At 43.2% G+C, this 24,270-nt stretch overlaps 1 protein-coding gene across 2 annotated transcripts; it reads left to right on the forward strand.

Moving 5' to 3' along the window:
* The first annotated feature begins 1,204 nt into the window (after positions 1–1,204).
* Positions 1,205–20,438, forward strand: ppp1r16a (protein phosphatase 1, regulatory subunit 16A). 2 transcript variants are annotated; one of them, XM_012863188.3, is made up of 11 exons: positions 1,205–1,291; positions 10,726–11,721; positions 13,888–13,958; positions 14,793–14,938; positions 15,275–15,378; positions 15,560–15,684; positions 16,944–17,069; positions 17,152–17,227; positions 17,310–17,439; positions 17,530–17,692; positions 17,785–20,438. In XM_012863188.3, exons 2-11 carry the CDS (start codon positions 11,475–11,477, stop codon positions 18,316–18,318), a joined length of 1,722 nt encoding a protein of 573 aa, XP_012718642.2. In that variant the 5' UTR covers positions 1,205–1,291; positions 10,726–11,474; the 3' UTR covers positions 18,319–20,438. The 2 variants fall into 2 exon arrangements, with proteins under 2 accessions (XP_012718642.2, XP_035981490.1); XM_036125597.1 differs by lacking the exon at positions 1,205–1,291 and adding an exon at positions 4,966–5,039.
* Positions 20,439–24,270: the final 3,832 nt, after the last annotated feature.

Here is a 24,270-nt window from a genome sequence, read left to right on the forward strand (position 1 = left end):
CCCCTCCTCTGTCAGTCTGCCCCCGGGCAGCTGTAGCTACTAACATAGCTCACCACCATCAGGTGTTAATGATTAAACTGTAGTGTGAAGCGCTTTGGAGGTCTGCAAGACAAGTTAAAAGCGTTATACAAGTACAAACTATTTATTTATTCCCCCCCCCTCCAAAAAAAGAAAAAATATAGTTTTATGTATATAGTTTTTATAAATACATAAAACTATATCTATCTATCTATCTATCTATCTATCTATCTATCTATCTATCTATCTATCTATCTATCTATCTATCTATCTATCTATCTATCTATCTATCTATCTTTAGCTGAAGCTAAAACTGGACTCTGTATCACATGTGTCCTGCATTGTTTACATCTCAATTGCTGTACTGTGAAATCACTGTGCACTTTATCCTGGATTGTCCTGCAAAATTCCTTTTTTTATCCTGCAAAGTTACTTTATATCCTGCAAAGTTATTTTATTATCCTGCAAAGTTACTTTATTTTCCTGCTAAGTTAGTTTATTATCCTGCAAGGCTACTTTATTCTGAAATCCACTGCAATTCACTGCAATTCTTAAGCTGTATGCAAATGAAATTTCGTTCTGTACGCACTCTGTGCATACAAAATGACAATAAACTTTGTCTAAGTCGTCTAAGTATAGATAGATAGATAGATAGATAGATAGATAGATAGATAGATAGATAGATAGATAGATAGATAGATAGATAGATAGATAGATAGATAGATAGATAGATAGATAGATAGATAGATAGATAGATAGATAGATAGATAGATGTGTGTGTCTGCCTTGACCACACTTTAACATATGTGAAGCTGAATACAGGGCAATTCTGGAACAAAACATGTTTGAGGCTGCAAAACACTGGGCAAGGGGTTCACCTTCCAGAATAAGGACAGCATTAAATATACAGACAGATCTACAGTGCAATGGTTTGATAGATCAGTGACTAACATGTTCCTTTTTTTTTATTCCACTTTCCAATTATTCACTCATTTATACATTAATGTGTGTGGTTGAAATGTGAATAGGGGCGTGAATACTTCTGCACTGGTACGTCTCGCAGTTCGCGCACCGTTACCCGGGAGACTCTGTCGCCCCCTGGCGGAGGCGGCGCGGCAGGAGGAGAGGGCGCAGGTCAGGTTGTTATGGTGAGGCTTTATTTCCCCTGAGGGCTTGGCTGGCAGGAGCAGGAGCAGGAGCAGGAGCGGCGGTGGGACAGCAGCTGACTCCGCTTTCACAGCCGCAGGAGCTGAACGGGAGACACCTCCAGCAGGTAAGGTGTCCCCGCCGTGTTTCTCCGTGATGTTCTGGGTGTAGGGGCTTAATTAATGCTCGGCTTCATTCACAGCCGAATAAAGTCGCCGCTCAGATCATTGAGGTGTAGTTTGGTTATCTTTGCAGCTCAGCAGCCGCCAGCTAAGGTAAGGTTAGCATGACGTGACCTCAGCCGATAAACTCCTCTCGCCAGGCGCAGCTTTAATAGCACAACCAGGAGGAGAAGAGGAGCTGCTGGGGCTGTGAGCGGAGGCAGGGAGGCGGAAGTGCCCTCCACCTGTCCGACCCACGGCTACCTGTTGAGCCCGGCAGGCGCACCGCTAAGGGGGGCTAGCTGATCTGACTGCCGCCGCTCCTGCAATAGTTTTAGGTGCATGTTAGGGTTCTGCTTAAAATGAGAGCGGATCTAAAAAGAGTCCGACACACCGCGATCACCTGCGGCTGAGAAGTCGGCCGGAAATCGATGAGCTATTATGTTATATATGGGTTAAATAGTGGCATAAAGCTCCAGGACATAGTTCAGGGCCGAGTGGATCTCAGCTATAAAACAGTCGCCTCTGTTCTTTAACCAGCGTGGCCGAGGCAATAAAATAATAACTTATGATAAAGTCATCTCACAGTCTCCAACTGGTAAAGGTAAAAAAAAAAAAGAAGTGTTGTTTGATTATTCAGGAGCATTTAATTCTGCTTTCAGTGTTGAAAAGCGTTTGTGTCCCAAATCCCTGGACACTTCGGTTTTATTTCCTTTTTATTGGCATTTTGTGTGAGAGACCAACATGCACAGACTGGTGAGTGGATGTGAAACAGAAGGCGCATTTTAAATGGGTTTTCTCCTCTCTTGCTTTTCACAAGTGCAGATCTAAAATGTCCAGCTGCGTTGAGCCCCCTCTACTCTGGCACGGTAGTGGCTGTGTTATGCTGTGGTGGGGACAGGGAAGCTGGGAAGAGGGATGGAGCTAAGCAGGGCTGTGCTAGGAGGGAAACTAAGGACATACGTCCTGCAACGTTAGATGTGTCCCTGGTCCAACACATGCCTGACTCAAAATTGCAGAGTTTCCTCCTCAGCAAGCAGTCAACATCTACAGAGGCCTGGTAATGAACTGATCGCGTGTGTTGAAGCAGAGAGACACCTGAAAGTTGCTGGACACCGTCCCTCTGGGGTTTAGAGTTTGACGGCCCGTGGGTTAGAGGCTACAAAAGTCATGGGACCCAAAACAAGTTAATAAACAGGACTGCTCTGAAACAAATGAATGGACAAACAGATTTTTTGTGATTATTGTGATTAGGCAGTGCATGGATGGTTGAAAATGTAGCCGAATTACCTTTTATCTCATAAGTGGAATCGTGATTCAAACATGAACAGAAATGTCCCCTGAACGTAGAATCCCAGTTACGAAAATCGCTTGTTTCTTACAAAATCCAATATGGTGGCCTTGGCTGTAATAGTCACAGTAAAAACAGTTTATTAACCCATGTAGGGATGCTGCTTACCTAAATAAAACTTTTGCATACAGTACTAAACAACGTTCCTTATTTAACATGCAGCTACAGTGTTAAAAGGTTTAAAAAGTGCAGATAAAAGCTCGATTATTTTGTAGCTGCCCTGGTCACGGCTAGCAAATTCCCACTGGTTTTGTGGATCAGGAACTACGGTGGCCGACGGGTGCAGCAAGCGTCTGAACAGGCCACAAATGGCCAAACATGCTGCAGATGAGTGATGCAAACTCCAAAACACATAAACACAAAAATAAATGCAAAAGAAAAAAAATGCTGCAATCACAGAGCATAAAAGCTAAACGAAAAATGCTGCAAGCACCAAAAGTAACAGGAAGTTTAAAAAAAAGCTGCAAACTCGCTCTGAAAACCACAGAAGTGAACCAGGCCACTAGAGGGCAGTAGGGGGACTCAGTAAAGACAAACTACTAATGTTCTATAATATTGTGAAAGATTACGCCCACGTAAAAAAAAAAAAAAACACAACAAAAAAAAGCCAAATCACACCTTTTCTTTTTTCCCTCATCATGTTAACGCCTCCACTGAAGGCCTGGTCCCCAGACTTGGTGGTGACTCCCCCTAGTGGCCTGGGGCACTAATGCCTTTTTTTCCCTAGCAAATTTGCAGCTTTTTTTTTTTTTTAACTTTCTGTTCATTTTGGTACTTGCAGTATTTGTAGAGCGTTTTTCTGTTGCATTTGTTAGTTTTTTTTATGTGTTTTGGAGTTTGCATCGTTTTATTTTCTGTGATTGAGTCGTCTGCTGCGCATTTCCACCTGTCGGCCACCGTAAAGATTGGCCAACTCATTTGTGTCGTGCTTCGTATCTCTTGCCCCCACATCCCCATGCGAGTGATTTGTATTAAAATTCTTCTGATTACCAGCACAAGTACCCCCAGGGGTTCCTGCACCACAGCATGAGCACCTTGCGTTAGAATGGCTCAGGCTATTTGCAGACCTAAATCTGATAAGACTTGCTGCAGACTGACTGTTATCCATCCAATCTTACCAAGCTTGAGCTAATTTGCAAATAAAAATGATCGAACATCTCGTGCTTGAGGTGTGCAAAGCTGAAGACGTCGTACTTTGGGGCTGAAATGAGACAAAATGTGAAAGAAAATCAAGGTGTATGACCGTTTCATGATGGCGGCAGCCCTAATAGTTGCTGATACCCATTACATTAATGACTTATTAAACCTAATGAACTCACGGACATTAAAGCTTGTAAAGTTGCTCGTAAGTATAGCAGCGTGAGGGCAAAGTACTTTTCAAAGAGCATTTCTATGGCAAATGTGGTCAAATATTTGTAGGGTTTATAATGTCGACAAAGATTGTGCTCAGTGCGGCGCACAACGTGACGGCGTGAACCCAGATCTGACATGTGTCACGCATGTGGAAGCAAACGATAAAACGGGAAGATTACATGTCAACACACGTGTTTTAACGGGCTGTACCCTGAACTCTTTGTCGGGTTCAATGTTCAGTTTATTAATAATCTTTATTTTCCACGCTGAACTGTAAAAGTTTGGAGAAAAATGTGCAACAAAAATGGGGTCGTCGTTTTCTTGGGGGCGGGAACCTTTCCAGTAACTGAAGTTGTAGTCGTCGCTTTGAAGACGTTATTAGAAAGAGATTTCTCAGTAATCTTGGGGTGGATTATGCTTTATAACGATAACAAAAAGCCAGATGGCTGAAAAAGACTCGACCTTGCGTGGGCCCAAATTCCTCTTTGCGTCTATTCTCTGCTGTTGCCGGCCGTTTTCCTTCCTGTAGTTTCCATGTTCAAAAGTAAGACTTTTAATGCACTCAGATTTTACCTCAATGTCATCTAGTGAGCAAAGCTTCCAGACTCTTTAGTCTCTCTCTCTCTCTCTCTCTCTCTCGCCCCCCCCCCCCAACCCCAATCAGCTACTTGGCAGAATTACTGAGATTTCTGCCTGATTATGTGCTGCAACCCAAATCTTTACACATGACAGAGCTTACAGTAGATCCTCCACCCTGTCTCTTTCTGTGCTTCTCTTTCTGTCCTTCATTCAAGGCTGGAGGCTCAGTAATTGTCACAAAGTCCCGTACAGATTTTTTCCTTTTTTTTTTGCAACGGAAAGAAAAAGCACGTGTTTTTTTTGTTGTTGTTGTTTTTTTTCTCAGCCGTTGTTGTTTAAGACGATGCAAATAGAGACGCCCGCTGTTGTTGATTTACTCTGCAAGCTGTCTGAAGCGCCACTTCGTCCGTAATTGGTTCCTGAGCTACACGGTAAGTGACCGACCGGCCCTCGGCTTTGTTTTGGATGACACGAGGGATTGTTCCCGAACCGTCAAGCCACATTGGCCCAGCATTGTCTGTCTCAGGTCCATCGCATAGTTTCACTGGGTAGTCGGCAGCAGCGCAGCGGTGTTTGGACTCGGTGATAAATCCAACGGACGAAGCGCTCTGTGCTCTGCGCGGTCGGATTTAAGTTTGAGCAAAGGTGTCGGCTGTATTTTCAGCCGCCTTCTCGGAAGGACGATCGAGCTGTTGCACTGAGGTACCACCCCATCCCGAGGATGTAAGAGCTTTTGTGAGCACGTGTGTGTGTGTGTGTTATTAGTGCTCTATTCATTTGAGCTGTTCAGAGAAAGTTTGTGTTCCCTGACAACCCCTTCCTGTTAGGGCGTCTAATTTAAGAAGGCCAGGAGACTATAAATGTCGGACTGAGGCTGCAAAATGCAGAGAATTTAAAAAAAAAGTTCTGTGTGTGAGCTGCTTTTCCCCGGAGTTCGTGTCGTAATCTTGCCTTATATTTTCCGTCTGACTGGTCTTTGCCTGATTCAGAGACTCACAAGGTTCTTATAGTCTGGTAAAGCAACAAATTCCTCAACAAACAGCCTGAAAGGACCCAAATATCCCTAAATCCATGAGTCATGGGTAGTCAGGTGTTTTTCCGCCTCTACTTCCACTGTTGTATTAAATAGATCATGTTTCTTTTGTGCACATAAATGATAATATATCCCAGTGTGTTACCAAAACTCACCACTGACTCTAAACATCATTACACTATCATGTAATGTATTATGTTTACACACTGGTACAGACATTTATTCTTTTTTTTCTGTCTTCTGTGATGGACTGGAGCTCAGGGGGATATTAGAAAAGGAAAAGCTCTTTAAAGTTTCAGGCTGGGTATAAGCAATGATTATAATTATTTTCCAAAACTCATTACAGTGAGGGATGCACGGAGAAGTTGTCTGATCAACCCGTACCGCCCGGTCAGGTGGAAACTCAACTAGTTCATGAGTTTCTAATCAGGAAAGCCATCATACTTACTGGGGCTTACTCACAACAACCCTCCTCAGGCTAGATGGCGCTGCTGAGTGGAAAAACGAAAGGTTCTAGATCAGTGAGCGATTTTTAAAAACGCACATCAGGAGGAATTGAAGCGCAGAGTTGTGAGAAGCTGTTTAAAAGGAGAAAGCATGTTTTGTGTACAATATGTCGAGACGGGGCTGGCGTTCATTAAAGGAGAGCAAGAATTTCAGCAGATAACAGGAAGGTTGAACTTATGGCAGCGGAGTTTCTGTTTGTTATGGAAGCTGCTGGATGTGGAAATGTTGACAGGCTTTTAGAAATCTCAGAATTAAAGGGGCCTGGTTTTATTTGAAGATGAATACATTAGCAGTTTTTACCAGTGTTTTTTCCTGAAAGAGTACAAGTACTTCGGTTTAGATACTCGCCAATTCCAAGTATCGACACTGAGTACTTAATAAATTGATATTTGTAGATCACAAATAACTTAATATCATTAACCACTGAAAACGACTGACCATCAAAGGGTGATGAATTCGGTTAGAGCTTCAGTTATCTTCTCTCCTTTTTAATTTTGGAGGGTCAGCTAATAACCTCTTGGTGTATAGTGCCATTAGCTGTTATAGAGTGGTTTCTAGCCTTTAAGTTCACCGTAGTCCAGCCCAGGAGGAAATCTGGCATCAGTTCTGAGTATCTGGTTGTTTTTACAAGTACAACTATGAGTACTTAACGCTGGTATCGGCCCGATACGATACCAGCATCAGGAGACCACTAGAATAAATATTTTCTTCTTATGGTCAAAATGTGTGTCTAGGCCCCTTTAAGAATGTCCGTTGAAAATAACATAACAACCACAATTTATTAGTTAAGCTAACCGTGCTAATCGGTCATATAAAAAAGTCAGCTCCAAAGTCACTTTGTTTCAAAACTGGGGCTGGACGACACGGCCAAAACTTATATATTTCTTAATTTCTGTCGATACGATATAATTACAATATGGATCTAAACAAAATAAAAGACTCAGAAAGACTGCAAACTGATGACAGTTATTTGGCTCCTCCAATATAACATTTTGGAAATATTTGTTTAAAAAAATGAAACACGCAAAATTACATAAAACCTAGAACATCAGTCAGTGACAAATGCTGCAATGATAGACCGCAATGTATACTGAAATATTGGAAATGTCATATCGCTTTTATTGAATAATAAATCAATCAATCAATTTTATTAGTCAACTGCAATTTGCATTACAACTGAAAATTCAGTTCTGGGAATAAAGTTATATAGCGATATATATTGATATAGAATTATTGTCCACCCCTATTCAAAACTGTGATGGGCGCATGTCTAACTACAACACTGGTGTAGTTCGTAACCGTTCTTTTCATAAAAGCGTGTTTTCTCCGACAACTTGTTGCACCACCAATGCAGCAAGCTTCTCTTTCAGCCTTAACGTCTTTCTAGGCAACACAGGTAGCTTCAGCACCAGCAGCCGTCACAAAACTATGAAGCAATCCTGTGTCTGTTTCTGTCTCTGCAGTTTTCTGGCAGTGGGTCACAACTTGTTGTTGGTGGACATGAACAGCAGTACACCCAACAGTGGAAGTCTAGCAGGAGTAGATATTCCTTATATTACTATGTCTAAAGGAATATAAGGGTGTAGATTTGGCTTTTTTTATGTTTCTTTTTTAATGTCTTTGTTTTACTTCAAGAATATTGCATTGCAACTTTCTAGAAGCAATTTCTTTTTTAATTTTGACTGCAAATTATATGAAAATCCAAAGCGGGCATCTTAACTCTGCAAAAACAGACTAAACTAAACTAAACTTTTCTTGAAATTAGTGTATTTGTACTTTATTTAAGTGGGTAAATAAGATAATCTGCCAATGGAATAAGATTTTTGCACTTAAAATAGGAAGAACTCATCTCCATCAACTTATTTCAAGTGCATTATATCTAATTATATCTAATTATCTTATTGTAGGGGTAAAATTACTCATTCCATTGGCAGATAATCTTATTTACCTACTCAAATCAAGGACAAATACACACATTTCAAGACGATTCTACATATTTTTAGTTCTGTTTTTGCAGTGAAGTATCTGTCATGTAGGAAATGTAGACGTACAAATGTTATTTTGATGTGCTTACATGGTGTTTATCTTATAACTGTACTGCTGTCATACTCTATAGGTTTTTACTGAGACTGATACGCCAGCTTAAATGAATCTTCTCACAAGTCGCACCCTTATTATAAATCACGGACCCGTATCTGTGAAGTCCTCTAAAGAAAGGAACCCTGGTGGGGCTCGGCCGCGTGTTCTTTTTGGGGAATGATGCATTTTTTTTTTTTTCTCTCAGCTCAGCAGTAGACGTCGTGGTGTCTGCAGCCGAGGCTGAGCTTCATTCCTCTGATACCCAGCGCTGATTGGCTTTGGCTGAGATCGGAGTTGTCCGTCTCACCCTGCCAAGGCCGCTAATCTGCAAACACTGTCCTCTCGTGCCCTGATTGCGTGTTTGCGGTAGTGAGAGGATTGGAGGAGATTGATATTGTTTTGTTGCTTCGTATGGGTTAAAGTTGGCACATATATGTATTTGATTTACAACTCTTTTTTTTTTTTTTTTTCACCTGCACATGATGGACAAGTCTAATAGAGGTGCTCATCAGATGAGACATAACAACAACAGCTAAGCCTCCTAGTAAACAGTTGGGAGGTTTTAAAGAGGCAATTCCCTTTCGCCAGGAAGAAGTTTAAGTTGTTAATGAGATTGTTGTCACTCAAGAGACTGTTTGGTTAACAGTGATTTAGAGATGTGTTGGCCGAGACCAGCTTACAGAGATAGTGCTGGGTTGCATTTGGAGCCTTCACTGATGCCCTTAAAATACCAAGATATAAACCTTATTGAGGCAGACCTTAGACCATAAACTTACCTGGACGTTGCAAGTCTCCTTTTTGACCAGGACATATCCCATAGTCTGGTTGATGTGCTCTTTGTGTAATTTTAGCAGGTTAGCCACTTGTGGGAAGGTTGCACAGTTGTTCCATGACTAAAGATAACGATGTGTTATGCAGCTGGGCCAACATACTGTTTCTTTTATTGTATTTTTTTTTAAGTTCAGGTATATTTGAGACCCAGGTCATGTAACACAGTTTTGATAAAGTGCATGTTACAGAAATATGCCAAAAACAAATGTAGCTCAAATCACCATATGAATAGTAGATCACAACAACTTATAAACTATTGTTGTTCGATTTTTAAAGATGAAGATTTTAAGTGCGATTGAAACAGAATGTTTCAAAGATCTTTACCTGTAGAATCTGGCCTTGTGGTGTTGTCATAAATATTCATGCATGGTTGGGTAATGCAAAAATGTTTTCCTTCCACTCAACTTTCCTTTATTATGATTGGATACTGCTCTAAATGGACAGCCAGCTACTTTCCATCTCAATCTTTCTCTTGTTTATCCGTCTCTCTGTCTCTCTTTTTATCTGTTTGTCTCTCTCCCCGTGTTTTTATATTTGTCTCTTAGTCTCTCTCTCTAGCCATCTGTCTAGCATGTATCTGTTTACTTACCAAAACCAGTCTTATAATGCCAGAGGGAGTGTTCCTCCTCCGAGAGAAGAGTGTCCAGTCATTTAAGCATACATGGCTTTAATGTACGCCAATCTGTGCGTTGACCCGACAGAACAAACACTGCTGACGTTCCGCACGGCTCACTGCAGTCCCTCAGTACTCACGACTTCGAGGGAACCATTAGCGCTGCTACTCTCAGAAAACAGCTGAGTTAAAAAAAAAAAAGCAATCAGATTTTCAGCCGTTGTATGTAAACCTATGAGCTCAGCTGTAGGATGCGGATGCGTTAAGCTAGGTTTGCTCTCGCCGTTTTTCGCCGTGCATGGCAATAGTAATCTGTGTCAAAGGGCGAGTAGCTGGATGTCTTAAAATAAACTTTCCACAAGGTCCGGCAAAACGGCGCGACGGTGAATCTGTTCGCTGAACATCTGAGGCTTACTGGCGATTCTACCTATGAGTCACCCTAGATTTATCTTTTACAGCGTTCAGGTAAAACGTTGCAGGCCCAATAAACTTCAGCGAGCCGACGGCCTTAGAGGAAGTGTGTAACCGATATATCTCGCCGTTGTCAGCGCACCTATTTGCCATCTGATCAGCTGATTTTTGTGAAACAGTGTAGTTTGCCGCGGCGGCGCCGGGTCCTGGGACCGGTGTCTTATCATTCACTCTCTCTATCTTAGCGGGTGCCACTGGTTGACCTTCCTCTCAGCGCGCACAGGCCAAAGCCTGAATAATATATGAGTAGCCTGGAAAGAGCCGAGCGCGAGCCGTGTGCCTCTGCTGGAAGTTAACCAAAGGTAACGAGAGAGATCTTGACAAAGTCGCTGCAGTTGCTGAAACTGGGCGTTAACACGGTAGGTTCCCCCCCCCCCCCCACACACACACTTTTTAATGTTGTCTTCAGCTCATCCGTGTGGGAACAACCGTAGCCAGCAAAGCGCGTGTGTCCATCAGTAATGAAAGGCATCCCACCTTCTCAAGTTTCTTCAGGAGGGAGAGGAGGGAACTCTGGGGTTAGAGACAGAACGCATGCATTATACTGTAACGTAGCACTGACATTTTCTCCTCCTGCCCGCAGACTGGATCACCGCAGCCGCCGCACCGGCAGCTCCCCCTCCTGCAGCCCTCCCAGAACGCGCGTCCCGGACATCGGCGAGAACAAGCCGTGGAGCGCTTCCTGTGCTCCTCCGCGGGCCGTGTGAACTGAACTGTGGCACTGGAGTGGACATGGTCTGTAGGTCCTAGTTCTGTCTGCGTCATGCAGGTGTTTGTTCATCGCCAGTGGATTCTGAAATCGCCTCGCCCCCTCCATGCTAGATCCAGGTGTCGGACCTAATCGGCTGCAGTACGGATTAAGCACCTAGGAGGGGAGAGGGAGAGTCCGACCAGCCGAGTAGCTGGAGGTCCTGGTCTCACCGTTTTCCTCTCTTTGGTTTCTGGAATGAATTTTGGCAAGATTGCCTACAGCTGAAATGGATAGGACTGAACATTTGCAGAAGTTTGCACTTTTTCCTTTAGGTAACGAGTCAACATTTCATTTGGGCACAGTGAAAGTTTTGATGTAAGCATTGCTTACCCACCAATACAATCATGGAGATATTTCAAGAAAAAGCAACATAAGCGAATTATTGTTAGTCAGTTTCTTTTTTTTTTTCCTCGTCATTTATGTTCATACAGAAGATCTAGGCCCTTTTCATGTTCTGCTAAACACTGTGATGTAGATCTTTGACCCGAGAGGAGACCGGAGGGGCTAGCGTAGAGTTTTCAAAGCTAAATTACTAAAAGAATCTGAACTCGGGAGACGTGACGCGGCACAATCGAGCCTCCATGGCAGCAGATCACGGTGAGCTGCTGGCCGAGATGGCCACCGTTGGGCGCCTGAGCGCCACAGAGCGCCTGAAGCACGCCCAGAAGCGCCGGGCTCAACAGCTGAAGGCCTGGGCGCAGATGGAGAAGGAAGCAGGACGAGGATCACGGGCCAAAGCGGACAAGAAGAAGAAACGCACCACGAAAGTGACCTTCCCCGAGTCCATCACCCTGCTGGAAGCAGCGGCCCGCAACGACGTGGAGGAGGGTGAGACATGAACGCTCTCTGCTACCATAAACATTACAAATACACACCCACATGTATTTATGCAGTGACTTTATGTGACGGTGTTGGTAACAAAAATGCAGGAACAGGCGAAGCCCATCAGAGCTGAGTGGAGCGTAGAGCCGGAGCTACGAGGATGTGGTTTAGATCAGTGGTTCTCCACCCTGGACTTCAGGACCCGCTTGTCCTGCATGGTTTTAGGTGTTTCCCTGCTGCCAGACACTTGGCTTAGATTAATGGGGGATTAGGAGACTTTCTGCAGCATCTGATGGCATGCTGTGGAGGTCATGAGGTTATTCTAATCACATATGCTGGGCAAGGGCATAACCGTCATCTCAGAAGTGAGGGAGACACATTTTCAGATGTATATAGATATATATTAAGGGGTTTATCAGCCTCCTGTCCCTCTCCTAAAGAACCACATAATCACTACCAGCACCAGGGGACCGACTATACCATAGACCGCCAAACCCTGGTTGAGTTGACACAATGACCCTCGACCATCTACCTAGCCGGATCATAATGGTGCCTAATTAAACGTCTCCTCCCTGACTCTGCACTTTCTTTAGGCCCAATAAAGATTTCTGTTAAATCTGTGGAAAGCCACAGTGGGCACAAGTTCTGCAAAGGATCGGGTTTATTCCTTAAACCTGATCCTTTTAGCTCATCTCCTGTCTGATCCACGGGGGCACAGGTACGCGTATGGTGCGTTTAAAGACGGCTCGGAAAAACACGGCATCGCATGTTAATAGCGGATTAAGCCGGGCATACACTGTGCAATATTTTCAATCATTGTACTCACGTACAGCTCAAACTGTACAACAAAACCGCAGAGTTTAAAGGTTCACAGCTCACCATATCTGTTTTTACTGTACGGTCTGACGCTCTGATGAGATCTGACGGCTCACACTGTACGTCCAAAAACCACACGTCAGACTCAGCCCCGTAGAGAGATGGCGCTTGTCGGACTCGTCTATCCGGAAGCCAAACATAAACAGTAGAAGAAGAAAAAGGCGGAAGTGTCGATGCTCACTGTTAAAAATGAGGCTCACTAGAACGAAACACGCTGCCTTGGCAATTCTATGAGTTGCTCCTCCGTAGTTTGACTCCATGTCACACGTACCGCTGCCATGCTTCTTTTCACGCCTAAGTTTTTGTCTGAGAAGGTGAAGAAGAATTCCCTTGTTTGCACATGCGCAGTTCGCGAGGTTGGTGGAAATCGGCTCGTAGCTCTGCTTCAACAGCAGGACGCGCTCAGGATTGCCTCACGAGGGCCGACTGAATTTCAGACATGTTTGATTTTAATCCCACCGTACGATTCCTGTTCAGGAGGTGGTTGTGAGAGGCTAATCGTTACCTCTGTATACGACGCACCTTGCAGCTGAAACTCGGCCCGATCCGAAAAGTTCTCGCACAACTGAAGAATCAGCCCAAAAAGGGCAAAAACTCGTACACTGTATACCCGGCTCTAAACGGTTGTATGGGCTGAAAAAAAATTTACCCCACATTGCAAAAAAGGAACTAAAAGTAAGTAAAAATTTCTTGAAATTAGTGTATTTTTCCTTGATTTGCCAATGGAATAAGTATTTTTACCCCTAAAATAACATCCTGCACTTGAAACAAGATGATGGAGATGAATTGTTCCTATTTTAAGTGCAAAAGTTTTATTCCATTGGCAAATAGTCTTATTTACCCACTCTAATCATGGAAAAATACACAATAAATTTCACTTTTCAGAATCAGATTCGAGTTTAATCGCCAAGTAGGTTTGCACTTACAAGGAATTTGACTTGGTGTTGATGGTGCAGACAAAAAATAAGAATACAGTAAAATAAGAAGTAAGATAAGTACATTTTAGTTCCTTTTTTGCAGTGCACATCTGTTACGCCCATCAGCTTAGGCCAGAGATCCAGCTAATAAAAGATGGACAGGGGGCCCTGAGGACCACTGGGTTAACTCAAAACATATTCATGTGTTGCAACGGTCCAGTCAAAGTCCAGACCTACACTCATTTGCTCTGGACCCAGAATCAAATGAGGTTCTGTTGAGGACAGACAGACGGATCAACCCTGACCAAGAATGGGCTTTTCCTGTGCGGTGTGATTGTGTGTGTGTGTCTGTTTTAATGGGTGCTTCTGCTTTTTCTAGTGAGAGAGCTGCTGAACAGCGGCGTCAGCCCGGATCTGGTCAATGAGGATGGACTGACAGCCCTGCACCAGGTACGCACTCAGCTGGTCCAGGAGCCGGCCCGTCGCTGTCTTAGCATTGCACAGGCAGGTTGTTACCCAACGGAAACATGTCAGCACCTAAACATGTCTGAGTGCGTAATCGGCTCGGATTGCAAACCGCATTTGGACATCGATAAGCAAAACATTCCTTTTTCCAGAAACCACATGTAATGGAGGTAATATCTGCACACAGAGCTCCTCCTACATGTGCAGTAAACTAAAATGACAGGTTTTCAATATGTTTGGGACTTTCCTGTGTTGTGTCTCTCTGTGATGTTTGCAGCCATCGTGTCCTTTCCTTGTCTTTATTTTGTCTAAAAGTTTTACTTATCTTAGTTTACAGAAGGACACAGATTATTCCACTCCTCTTTTGTTCAAAGGCCAGACGTTTTAGGGGGAAGGGGACATTCTTAAGATTATACTTGAAGGGATTTCTTTAACTATAACAAAACAAAAAGTCTGCTTGTGTATAACTTCTACTTTTTTTTATTAATTCCCCCATAAGTTGGTGTAAATCTGCCTCTTCTCACTTATGAAGGGCGTGTTTGTCGGTACAGAGAACTCTTTATAAAATCAGTCGCCTTCTAGGAAAAATGTGGTATTTGCACAGCAGAAGACTGAGCCATTCATGCAAACTTTTCCTCTCAAGCGAGTGTAGTCGCCGCCTTCAAAATTAAACACAGATTTGTCCATTCGTGTGTGTTTTTGCTTTTCTTTTTCTCTCAGCAATTTTCTTTTCTGAGACTTTTCCATGTTCTGCTGCCATGTGGTGCAGCTCTGGGTATTTTCTTTTCTAGGATTTCTACCGCTGTTTTCTCTTCTCAGTGCTGCATTGATGACTTTGTGGAGATAGTGCAGTGCCTGCTTGATGCGGGCGCCTCCGTGAACGCCTGTGACAGCGAGCTGTGGACGCCGCTGCACGCTGCTGCCACCTGTGGACACACGGGGCTGGTGCAGCTCCTCATTCAGTCGTGAGTCTAACGCGGTTCATGCTCAGCTTCTCTTCTGCTTCCATAAACATCCTCCTCACTTTTAGCTCTTTTCTTTCGATTTCCTGCATTCCTCTTGTTTAGAAATTGGTTAAAAATGATTTGCAACCCAGTGCGACCCTCTTTCTCCTGTATGAGAGTGTATGTTTTTTTTTTTCAGATGATAAACAGATTTAGAAGATAAGAATGATTGAGTATGCAAAATAAAATGGAAATATGGCTGCAGTTCTAGTCTGAGAGCATTGCTTTGCACGTGAGGGTGTGTCGCTCTGATCCTGATCAATTTGCATGTCCATCCGCGTGTGTCTGTTCCCGTAGTGGAGCTGACCTGCTGGCTGTCAATGCAGACGGCAACATGGCCTATGACCTCTGTGAGGATGAGGCCACCCTGGAGCTGCTAGAGACGGTTATGTCTGAACAGGGTCAGTAAAGGGAATCAGCGGCAAACATTTTGTTTTGCGCCTTTTAGCGTTGTAGGTTATTTAATTTTTTTCATGTATTTGTCTAAATATAAAATCTATTGAGATACAGGAAACAAGATGTGTTTTTGTTTTTGCATCATAAGTGTTTTTTGTGATGGGATTAGTTTTTTCTTCTTCGCAGGGATAACTCAGGACCGGATAGATGAGTGCAGAGCGGCCAGAGAGACGGCCATGCTCGCTGACGTTCAGGCTTTGATTCAGAGCGACGCAGATTTAAACGCACAAGACAACAACGGAGCAACACTGGTGAGACGGAAGGAAAATAATATCCACATGTCACCTAGGGGCTTAACAATACATCGATCCAAGTATCGAATCAATGATTAACAATCTAATTACATCGATTGCAAGATGAAGATATTTTTTTAAGATGCGCTTTTGTTTTATTAAATTCAGGTATGAGACTAGAGGTGATTTATTATTACTTTAAAATTAGAAGAATTTTTTTATTATTATTAAATCCCTGATACCTGTAAGAGATTAGAAATAAAATGGTCAAATCATATTTGTTTTTGTTTTTTCTGTGATTGATATCAATGTAAGTAATAGTTTTGGATGCACAGATAATATAGAAATAAATAAAATAATAATAATAGCGGTCCAAAATTGTAACAGACTTCGTTACATCGGCAAGTGTTGCATTGTCATACAAATAAGTTGATATAACATCAGAGTAATAAATCGATATCCCCAAAGTAGTATTAGGCAACGGAAGGCAAAACAAATGTATTTGTAAAGCATCAGTCATACAGAAGGCTTAACGCAAAGGGATTTGCAGGAAAAGAAATGTAAAGAAAAATTATATTGATTACATTATTAATTTAAAGTCAAACAAAACCTTTGAATTTTTCTTTTTCATTCATTCTATAATTCAATTGTATTTTATTTGTATAGCGCCAATTCACAACACTTGTCATCTCAAGGCACTTTACAAAGTCAGATTCGATCTGATTGGTTTAAAAGTTTCCTGTCTAAGGAAATCCAGCAGATTGCATCAAAGTGTTGACAAGCAGCATTCACTCTTCATGAAAGAGCGTAGACAGTCGTCTGCATTGTCCATGGCTTTGCAGCAATCCCTCATACTGCACACGCACAATGGAGAACTTGATGCATCATCACTAGTAATTTTGAACAACGCTTACCTATATAGAGTAGAACACCTACACACAGTAAAATCATTTGTTGCAATAAATCTTGGGTATTCAAAAAAGAATGAGCAATAAGTTAATTCTCTGTATGTGCCAAGCTGGTGGTAGCCTCCCATTGAAAGCCTTGGAGTGAAAAGCCATTTTGACCAAGCTTTGACTCGGGGAGCTAAACACAAATGCCTGCCGCACTTTTAAGATTTGGAGTTGTAAATAATTTGGAAAAGCTTGTTTCCCTTACCCCTATTTCACAATTATCTGCTACTTTGTGTTATTCCATCACATAAAATCCTAATAACAGCCCATAAGACATGTCCAGTACTATAAAAGGCTTCTTTTTTCTTCTTCTTCCCATGTCAGCTCCATATAGCGTCTGCCAATGGCTACATGTCTGTAGCAGAGCTGCTAGTGGAGCACCGGGCTCAGCTGGAACTGAAAGACTCTGACGGATGGGCGCCTCTCCATGCCGCCGCCTGCTGGGGACAGGTCTGTGCCGCGGTCGCCCTCAAAGAACCCCGTTTTCCAACTGTCTTTTGAGCATTGCTTGTTTTTTTAACTCGTTCCACAGATCCAAATAGTGGAGCTGCTGGTGGCCCACGGCGCCGATCTCAACTCCAAGTCGGTTTTAGACGAGACGCCGCTCGGTGAGATGCGAGGGTCTTCTGGTCGTTCCTCTGAAATGCTAGCTGTTTAGCTGTCTAACCGTTCCCGTTGCTTCCCTTTCAGACGTATGCATTGACGAGGAGGTCAGAGCCAAACTGATGGACCTGAAGCACAAACACGACGCCATCATGAAAAGTCAAGACAAGCAGAAGGGCACGCTGCAGAGGCGAGCCTCCAGCACCGGGAGCAGAGGGTAACCTGGGGGGAGTTCAGGGCCGCCAGAGGGTGAGAACGACTCAGAGAAGTGGGTACGTTCACGTTTCCATCTCGTTTGCCCGTACAGGAAGGTGGTGCGTCGGGTCAGCGTGAACGAGCGCTCCAGTCTGTACCGGCGGGAGCACCACAAAGAGGCGATGGTGTGGCAGGAGCGTGGCCGGCAGCCTGAACCACAGGACGACGACGAAGACAGACAGACCGACAACGAGCTTCTCCAGCACGCCGCTATGGTGACTCATTTTTTTTATCTCAGGAAAAGTGGGACCTGATGAACCAGTTGGCTTTGTTTTTAATTTTACTCAACCCCTCCCTTGCTTTTCAGGTTGCTGCCATCGCGGCGACCGCGCGTGTGGAGGAGCTGGACGTCGCAGACAGAAAGATCGGGTCGTCCAGCGTGGGGAACGGCGAGACGTCCGTGTCTCTGTCTTCCTCCGTGCCCGGAGAGCTTTGGAGCGGCGGGGGCCGCATGGACCGCAGCGCCACCTACGAGCTCAGCCCCGCGCCCAGGGACGGGCAGGAACAGGGCGACGGTGTAGACGGCATGACTCGGGAGAAATCGCACCACACCCTGGCCGACCTGAAGCGCCAGCGGGCGGCTGCCAAGCTGAACAAGTACCCAGCTCCGCCTCCTCCCCTGCCTTCCACCGCAGAGGTGGAGGAGCCCGCTGCTGCAGCCGCCCAGACGACAACCCCTCAGGCTCAGTCTGAAGCCCAAATCTCCCCGACTCCAGAGCAGCCCGCCTCTCCCAGTCAGGTGTTCTTCACGCCCGCCAGCGGAGATCCGCCGCTGCTGAAACTCCGCGCCCCTGAGGAGGAGCAGACCAACAGCAAGGAGCCGTGCTGCGGCCTCATGTAGACGCTCCCTGCTGCCTGCAGAGGGCAGGAGCGCCCCAAAGTGACGAGCCTTCAAGAACAGACATGTCTTCAATGTAAAAGATTGTAAGCTAAGGCCACATGCAATCTGATCTCACAGCAGAACGTGTAACGACTACATTGGTTTAGAAATTTTTACAATACATACATTCCCCCCAGAAAGTACTCGCCTGCAGACATAAGTGTTGCGTCTCACTAAGGAAAAACAGTGCCTTGCAAAACCATTCATTCTCCTATGGCCTTTTTCACGTTTTGTCAAACCACAAACTTTCATTTATTTTATTTTTTATGGGGGTTTTATGTGACAGGCCAACACAGGCTGGTGCATGACTGATTTAGTGGATAGAACCTGCTGCATGGGTCTCAATCATTTCTTTTTTTTTTTTTTACAATAAAAATAACTGACGTTGGATTTGCATTTGTAAACTTAGAACCACCTTTTGCTGCAATTATAGCTGCCGGTCTTTTATGTTTCTACCAGCTTTGCTCATCTTGAAACTTTCCCATTTTTCAATGCAGCTTAGCTCAAGTTCTGCCAGACAGCAGTTTTTCCACAGACTCCCTGGTTAGATTCATGTTTGTTGTCCTGTTAGGAGTTGGATCTCTACCCAAGTCTCAGGTCTTATGGCCATTAATAGTTATTGTTTTCATCCCCAAATCAACCAGGACCGTCATTCCTATCCCTGCCTCTGATGTCTTGTCAACAGATTCTCCACAACTTTCTCCCTGAGCTGTCCTCTGTCTGTGTCCCTTGGTTTTCGTGATGCTGCTCCTTCTCTAATCTTCTCTAACAAACCTCTGAGGCCTTTACAGAACAGCTGGATTTATGCCCAGATTGGATTGCACACCAATGGACTCTGCTCATTAGGTGACTGAAGGCAACCGGTTGCACTGGGTTTTATTTAAGGCTATCGGGTTGTTTTTATTTGTAAAACCTTAAAAAAAACATGCATCATTTTCTTTCCGCTTCTTTTGTGCACCATTTTTTTGTGAATTGCATAAAATCCCAATAAAATGTGCGTCCTGTTTGTGGTGTTAAAGTGACAAAATGTGAAAAGGTTCGGGTACGTTTGCAGGGCGGTGGACATGGCTTTAAGGAAGTAAACGGAGAACACTGACAGTCAGTGCACTCTGCATAGCATTAAAACGGTCGACTTGGCCGAAACTACAGTAAAATATGATGCAAGAACTCACTGCTTGGCCCTTTCTGCACAATTCTTTTTTTTTTTTTCTTTTTTTTTTTTTCCTACTGGTTTTCTTCTGCTTTTATATATATTTTACCCTCGTTGGCAAATAATTGGGGAAGGGGACCAAAAGTACATCCTACATGCAACGTGATCTCAGATTTTTCTTTTCCAACCATGGACATTTGAGAAGTGGACGAATGTCGTTATTGCACATTTTCAGGTGAGACCGGACTGCCCCGTGCCAATAATGGTTTGATGTACATCACTGTCCGCTTGTTTGACTGTTTCATCCATGTTCCCTCCTCCATTCAGCCCACATACTCCCGCTGCCTCCTGCTGGGCGGCTTTGTTTTCTACTGAATGTAAAGATTCCCCTTGAGCTCAGGAGAATTACAGAATCCAGTTCCTCTAGAAGAAAAAGTCAGTGTAACCATGAGGTTATCTATTGAGGCAACTGATTTAACTTGATTAGGAAAGAGTGGCTCTCTTTTTTGAATGAAGTATGCATTCGAAATAAAGATAATTTTTGATTACTGAATAATAGGTTATGGATACACGACAGCTTTGTATTTTGAATTTAGAAAACACTGATTTTTGTTCCTTACTGTTCATAAAAATGTACATTTCTTTATTGTAATGGTGCAATTTGTACATTTATTTTTCTTTTATTTGACGTCACTTCTCTTTAAATCAATGAACAATTTCCACTTGTCAAAACCGGATCATCGTTCTATCAGTATTTGTTTTTCTACCCTCAGAATTGAATCACATTATTTATTTATGTCTGCCTCCGTAGGGTGGAAAAACCCTGTTTGTACAATTTTTAAAGATAATGACATGAAGGAAAACCTGAAAGAAAATAGATATTTTTGCATTCACACATTGATCAAAGACGTATTTAATTGTATTGTGATTGGAAAAAAAAATTCTCACATTAATAATCAGAGTTTGGTGCCTTCATTCGGTGGCTAGTTTAACATGGGTTTGCGATGCTTGCACAGTGTCCCACTTGTAAATGTTGGTGAGCTTTGGGATTAAATAATATGACAAACCTAATGAACCTTTTTAATGCCCTCCATATATTGTAAAGTATTGCAATTTTGTTATTTTTAATGATCCCTGTTTAAAAAAAGAAGACAAATACATTGTTTTCACAAATCAGTTTTGTATTTTTAATATTGCAAATGTACTTCATTTATTTGGATAGGGTTGCTGCAGATTACTAGAATTAAATATATATAGTTGAGACCTGATCTTTACATGCACTGTGTCAAAAGACTTTTTCACCTTACCTTTTTCACATTAAATGAGACCAATAGTTTCTTCTTATAATAATTTACTGTAGTTTTAACCCATTCGTCTTGACAGAGCTGGTGTAACTCAATCAGCCTTGCCCACAAATTGTCTATGGGACTGACATAAAATTTACTTTACTGTCCTGGTGTCCCTTTACATCTTATTGGACACAGACACAGACTTTATTGTGATTCAGCTGCACATTCACAATGTATGTTTGAGTGAACTTTTGTTGCAAGTCTCCAAGTAAACGCAGAAGAAAAATGAAACACAAGTAGTTATCTGTCAAGAATATAACAGCAAACCAGAAAAATACATTTTATATATGCAAACGAATTATGTATAAGATCATATGAATAGTGCAAGTATATGTAGCAGCAGAATGTATGTACTTTCTTAAATGCTATGCTGTTATTGTTTCATTCTGACTGAAAACAGCATACACATATTTCTAGAAAATCTCTCTGATCTGGAGAGACGGCATCCGTCCCACTTCGGACGGTGCAGCTCTTCTTTCTTGGAATCTGGACGGATTTATTAGTTCTCCAAAATGCTGACAGACCAGAAAGCAGAGGCGTAGTTTAACGCACCTCTCTGCAGCTTCTGTACTGTTCCCCACCCATTACTCCATTGAGACGGTGTCTTTCCTACCGGCAAAACTAAAAAGACTAAAACTGATCGAAAAACGAGCAAATCATAAAAATCAACAGAACTCAACAAAAATAAACTTCTTAATCAATCACTTAATCTTGATGGCATTAATATGGCCTCTGGTAATAAAGTAAAAAACTTTTGTGTTATTTTTGACCAAGATGTCATTTAAATCCCTTGATAAACAGGTTTCTAGAGTTTCCTTTTTTCACCTCCAGAATATCGCCAAAATTAGAAATATTCTGTCCAGGAGTGATGCTGAAAAACTAGTCCATGCATTTGTTACTTCAAGGCTGGACTATAATTATTTACTATCAGGAAATCCACAAAATGCAGTTTGAAGCATTCAGCTGATCCAAAATGCTGCAGGATTGTGTCTCTGTTGTCCCTGCAGAGGGACAAACAAGAGAACCGGTTGAGGACGGAAGGAGGGATGTTTGCTCTTCTTATTCATCACAGAAAGTGCAGATGTTGCTGTGCTCTCTACATTATGTTTACATTTCACGTGCTGTAGTGGCTGCGTTGCTCTCAATCAAACCTGCACGGTACTCCAATGTAAACAAGATGACAGACGAACGTTTATTCAGGTTCCACAGTGAAATCTTACAGGAGTTGTTCAGTAATGGTTGATTATCCAAAATTAACACAGTTGGCCGATACTGCCCCAAAAAGTTTACAGTTATGGTAAGAAAAGCTGTGTAGCTTCAGTCTTTGTGTTTTCTGTTTTTTCTTTTTCTTTTTTCCCCTGGAAACTCCCCCAAGGACCACAAGGAAATTCACCCCTATATTAAAGGGCAGTTACAGCTCTAAACAAATAAAAACATTTTCCTATCCAATATTCTTAATACAACCTTTAGAGTTATAAAGGTAAACATATTAATCACAATAACACAAAAAATAAAAGCATTAAATAGCTGAGTACAGACTCCAGAATTTAGATAACCAATTTGTAGTAAAATAAGACAAAATGTGAGTCCATATTGTATCCCAAACGCTATCTGGAGAACTTCGGCTCCTACAGGGCCAATTTACTCACCAGGTGCTGGGGGTCCAGAAACAGCATACGCACATGGGTGTTGTTCTTCTCCAGGAGTGCGGAGCTGATGGCGTCCTCTGTGGAACGGCGAGCAAATTGGAGCAGATCGGGGGCCTCTCAAAGCACTTCACCATGATCGGAGGGAGTGCTATGGAACGGTAATCATTCAGTGATGGGCACTGGTATGATGGCTGCAATGATACGGGATGAGACAACAGCAGGGGCCAGCGAGATGTTAAATATGTCTGTGAGGATGCAAGCCAACTGGTTAGCGTAGTCTTTCAGCACCCATCCTGGTATGTAGTTGGGAGCTGCTGCTTTCTGTGCATTGAGTCCTCTCAACATTCTCCGGCCATCAGCTGTATCAAACCTGAGTGCTTGTTCATGTGGGTGAGGTGTGGATTTCCTCACAGGAGTGTTGTTGAGAGCTTCAAACTGGCCCAAGTAATTACTGAGTGTGTTGAGAAAGTCTGTGTTGTCCCCGCAGGGTAAAAGTAGCAGGCTTACACTGCAAAAAACTGAACTTAACATAAGTAAAATGTTCTTGAAATGAGTGTATTTTCCTTGATTTGAGCAGGTAAATAAGATGATCTGCCAATAGAATAGGATTTTTGCACCTAAAATAGGAACAATTCATCTCCATCGTCTTATTTCAAGTGCAGTATATCTAATTTTCTTATTTTAGGGGTAAAAATACTCATTCCATTGGAAAATAATCTTATTTACCTGCTCAAATCTAGGACAAAAACACCAATTTTAAGAACATTTTTACTTATTTTTAGATCCATTTTAGCAGTGTAGACTGTGTGCTTTGCCACATGCGTCTGGTGTTAGTAGGGTTGTGGAAAATGCCCTAGACTTTCTGACCATAGGCACGCTTTTCTGTGGTTATGGCATGGTTCAGGTTGGCTTTGGCTGACCTAAGTGCCTCTCTGTCCCCACAGTTGAACTCTGAATTCTGTCTTCTTAGTATTTTCCTACCGCGTTTGTCATCCAGCATTTCTGATTTGCCTGTGCGGTGACAGTGTGGGTCAGAGAGACCTCCTGCATGCACTTCTGGATGTATGCAGACACAGACTCAGTATCCTCCTCCATATTGGTGTGTTGGGTTTCAGTCGCAGGCTCCCCATACATGTTCCAGTCTGTTCGCTCAAAACAGTTCTACAATACTGACACGGATCCTTCAGGTCAGACCCTCACCTGCTTCACAGTGGCTTTTCATCTGATAACACTGGATTCTGTATGCAGGAATTAACACATCAGAGAGATGGTCAAGCGAGCCAAGGTGGGGGTGGGGGTGTGGGTGTTATGCATAATACTGGAGAACCCAATATTCAGCCAAACAACAAAGTTATGTTTAACAAAAAAGTTTAATGAAAGACGAGCAGTGGTTGACAAAGCAGGCAGGCAGAACCAGACTTGGCAGATGAGTAGTGGCTTACGAGGCAGGCAAGCTGAACCAGACTGACCAGGGGCTGAAGGCAATTACGGAAAAAAACCAGCGACCAAGGCAGGGACTGACTAGAACCAGAGACGAAAACAGGAGATGACCAGAACAGGCGACGCAGACCGAGGTACCACCAGAACGGGCAGAGCAAAAACGCACAGGGAACAAGGCAGACTTTGAGCAGCGTGCAGACACTGGAAGAACAAATCGGTGAGAGCTGAACACGAGAAGGGGACTGGCGTCCAGTTGGCAGAGCAGACAGGAACTGGTAGAAACACGACAGCAGTGCACGAGGCAAGACGAGACGTTCTGGCAGTG

The sequence above is a fragment of the Fundulus heteroclitus genome, chromosome 21, assembly GCF_011125445.2.
Source record: "Fundulus heteroclitus isolate FHET01 chromosome 21, MU-UCD_Fhet_4.1, whole genome shotgun sequence".
NCBI classification, from domain to species: Eukaryota; Metazoa; Chordata; class Actinopteri; order Cyprinodontiformes; family Fundulidae; genus Fundulus; species Fundulus heteroclitus.

What these genes read in the sequence shown, in the direction of transcription:
- ppp1r16a (XM_012863188.3), top strand. Translation starts at nt 11,475, where the DNA reads ATGGCAGCAGATCACGGTGAGCTGCTGGCCGAGATGGCCACCGTTGGG. An exon ending in GTGCAGCTCCTCATTCAGTC is followed by an intron (nt 14,939 to 15,274) that starts GTGAGTCTAACG and finishes CTGTTCCCGTAG; the next exon opens with TGGAGCTGACCTGCTGGCTG. An exon ending in TTCTCCAGCACGCCGCTATG is followed by an intron (nt 17,693 to 17,784) that starts GTGACTCATTTT and finishes CTTGCTTTTCAG; the next exon opens with GTTGCTGCCATCGCGGCGAC.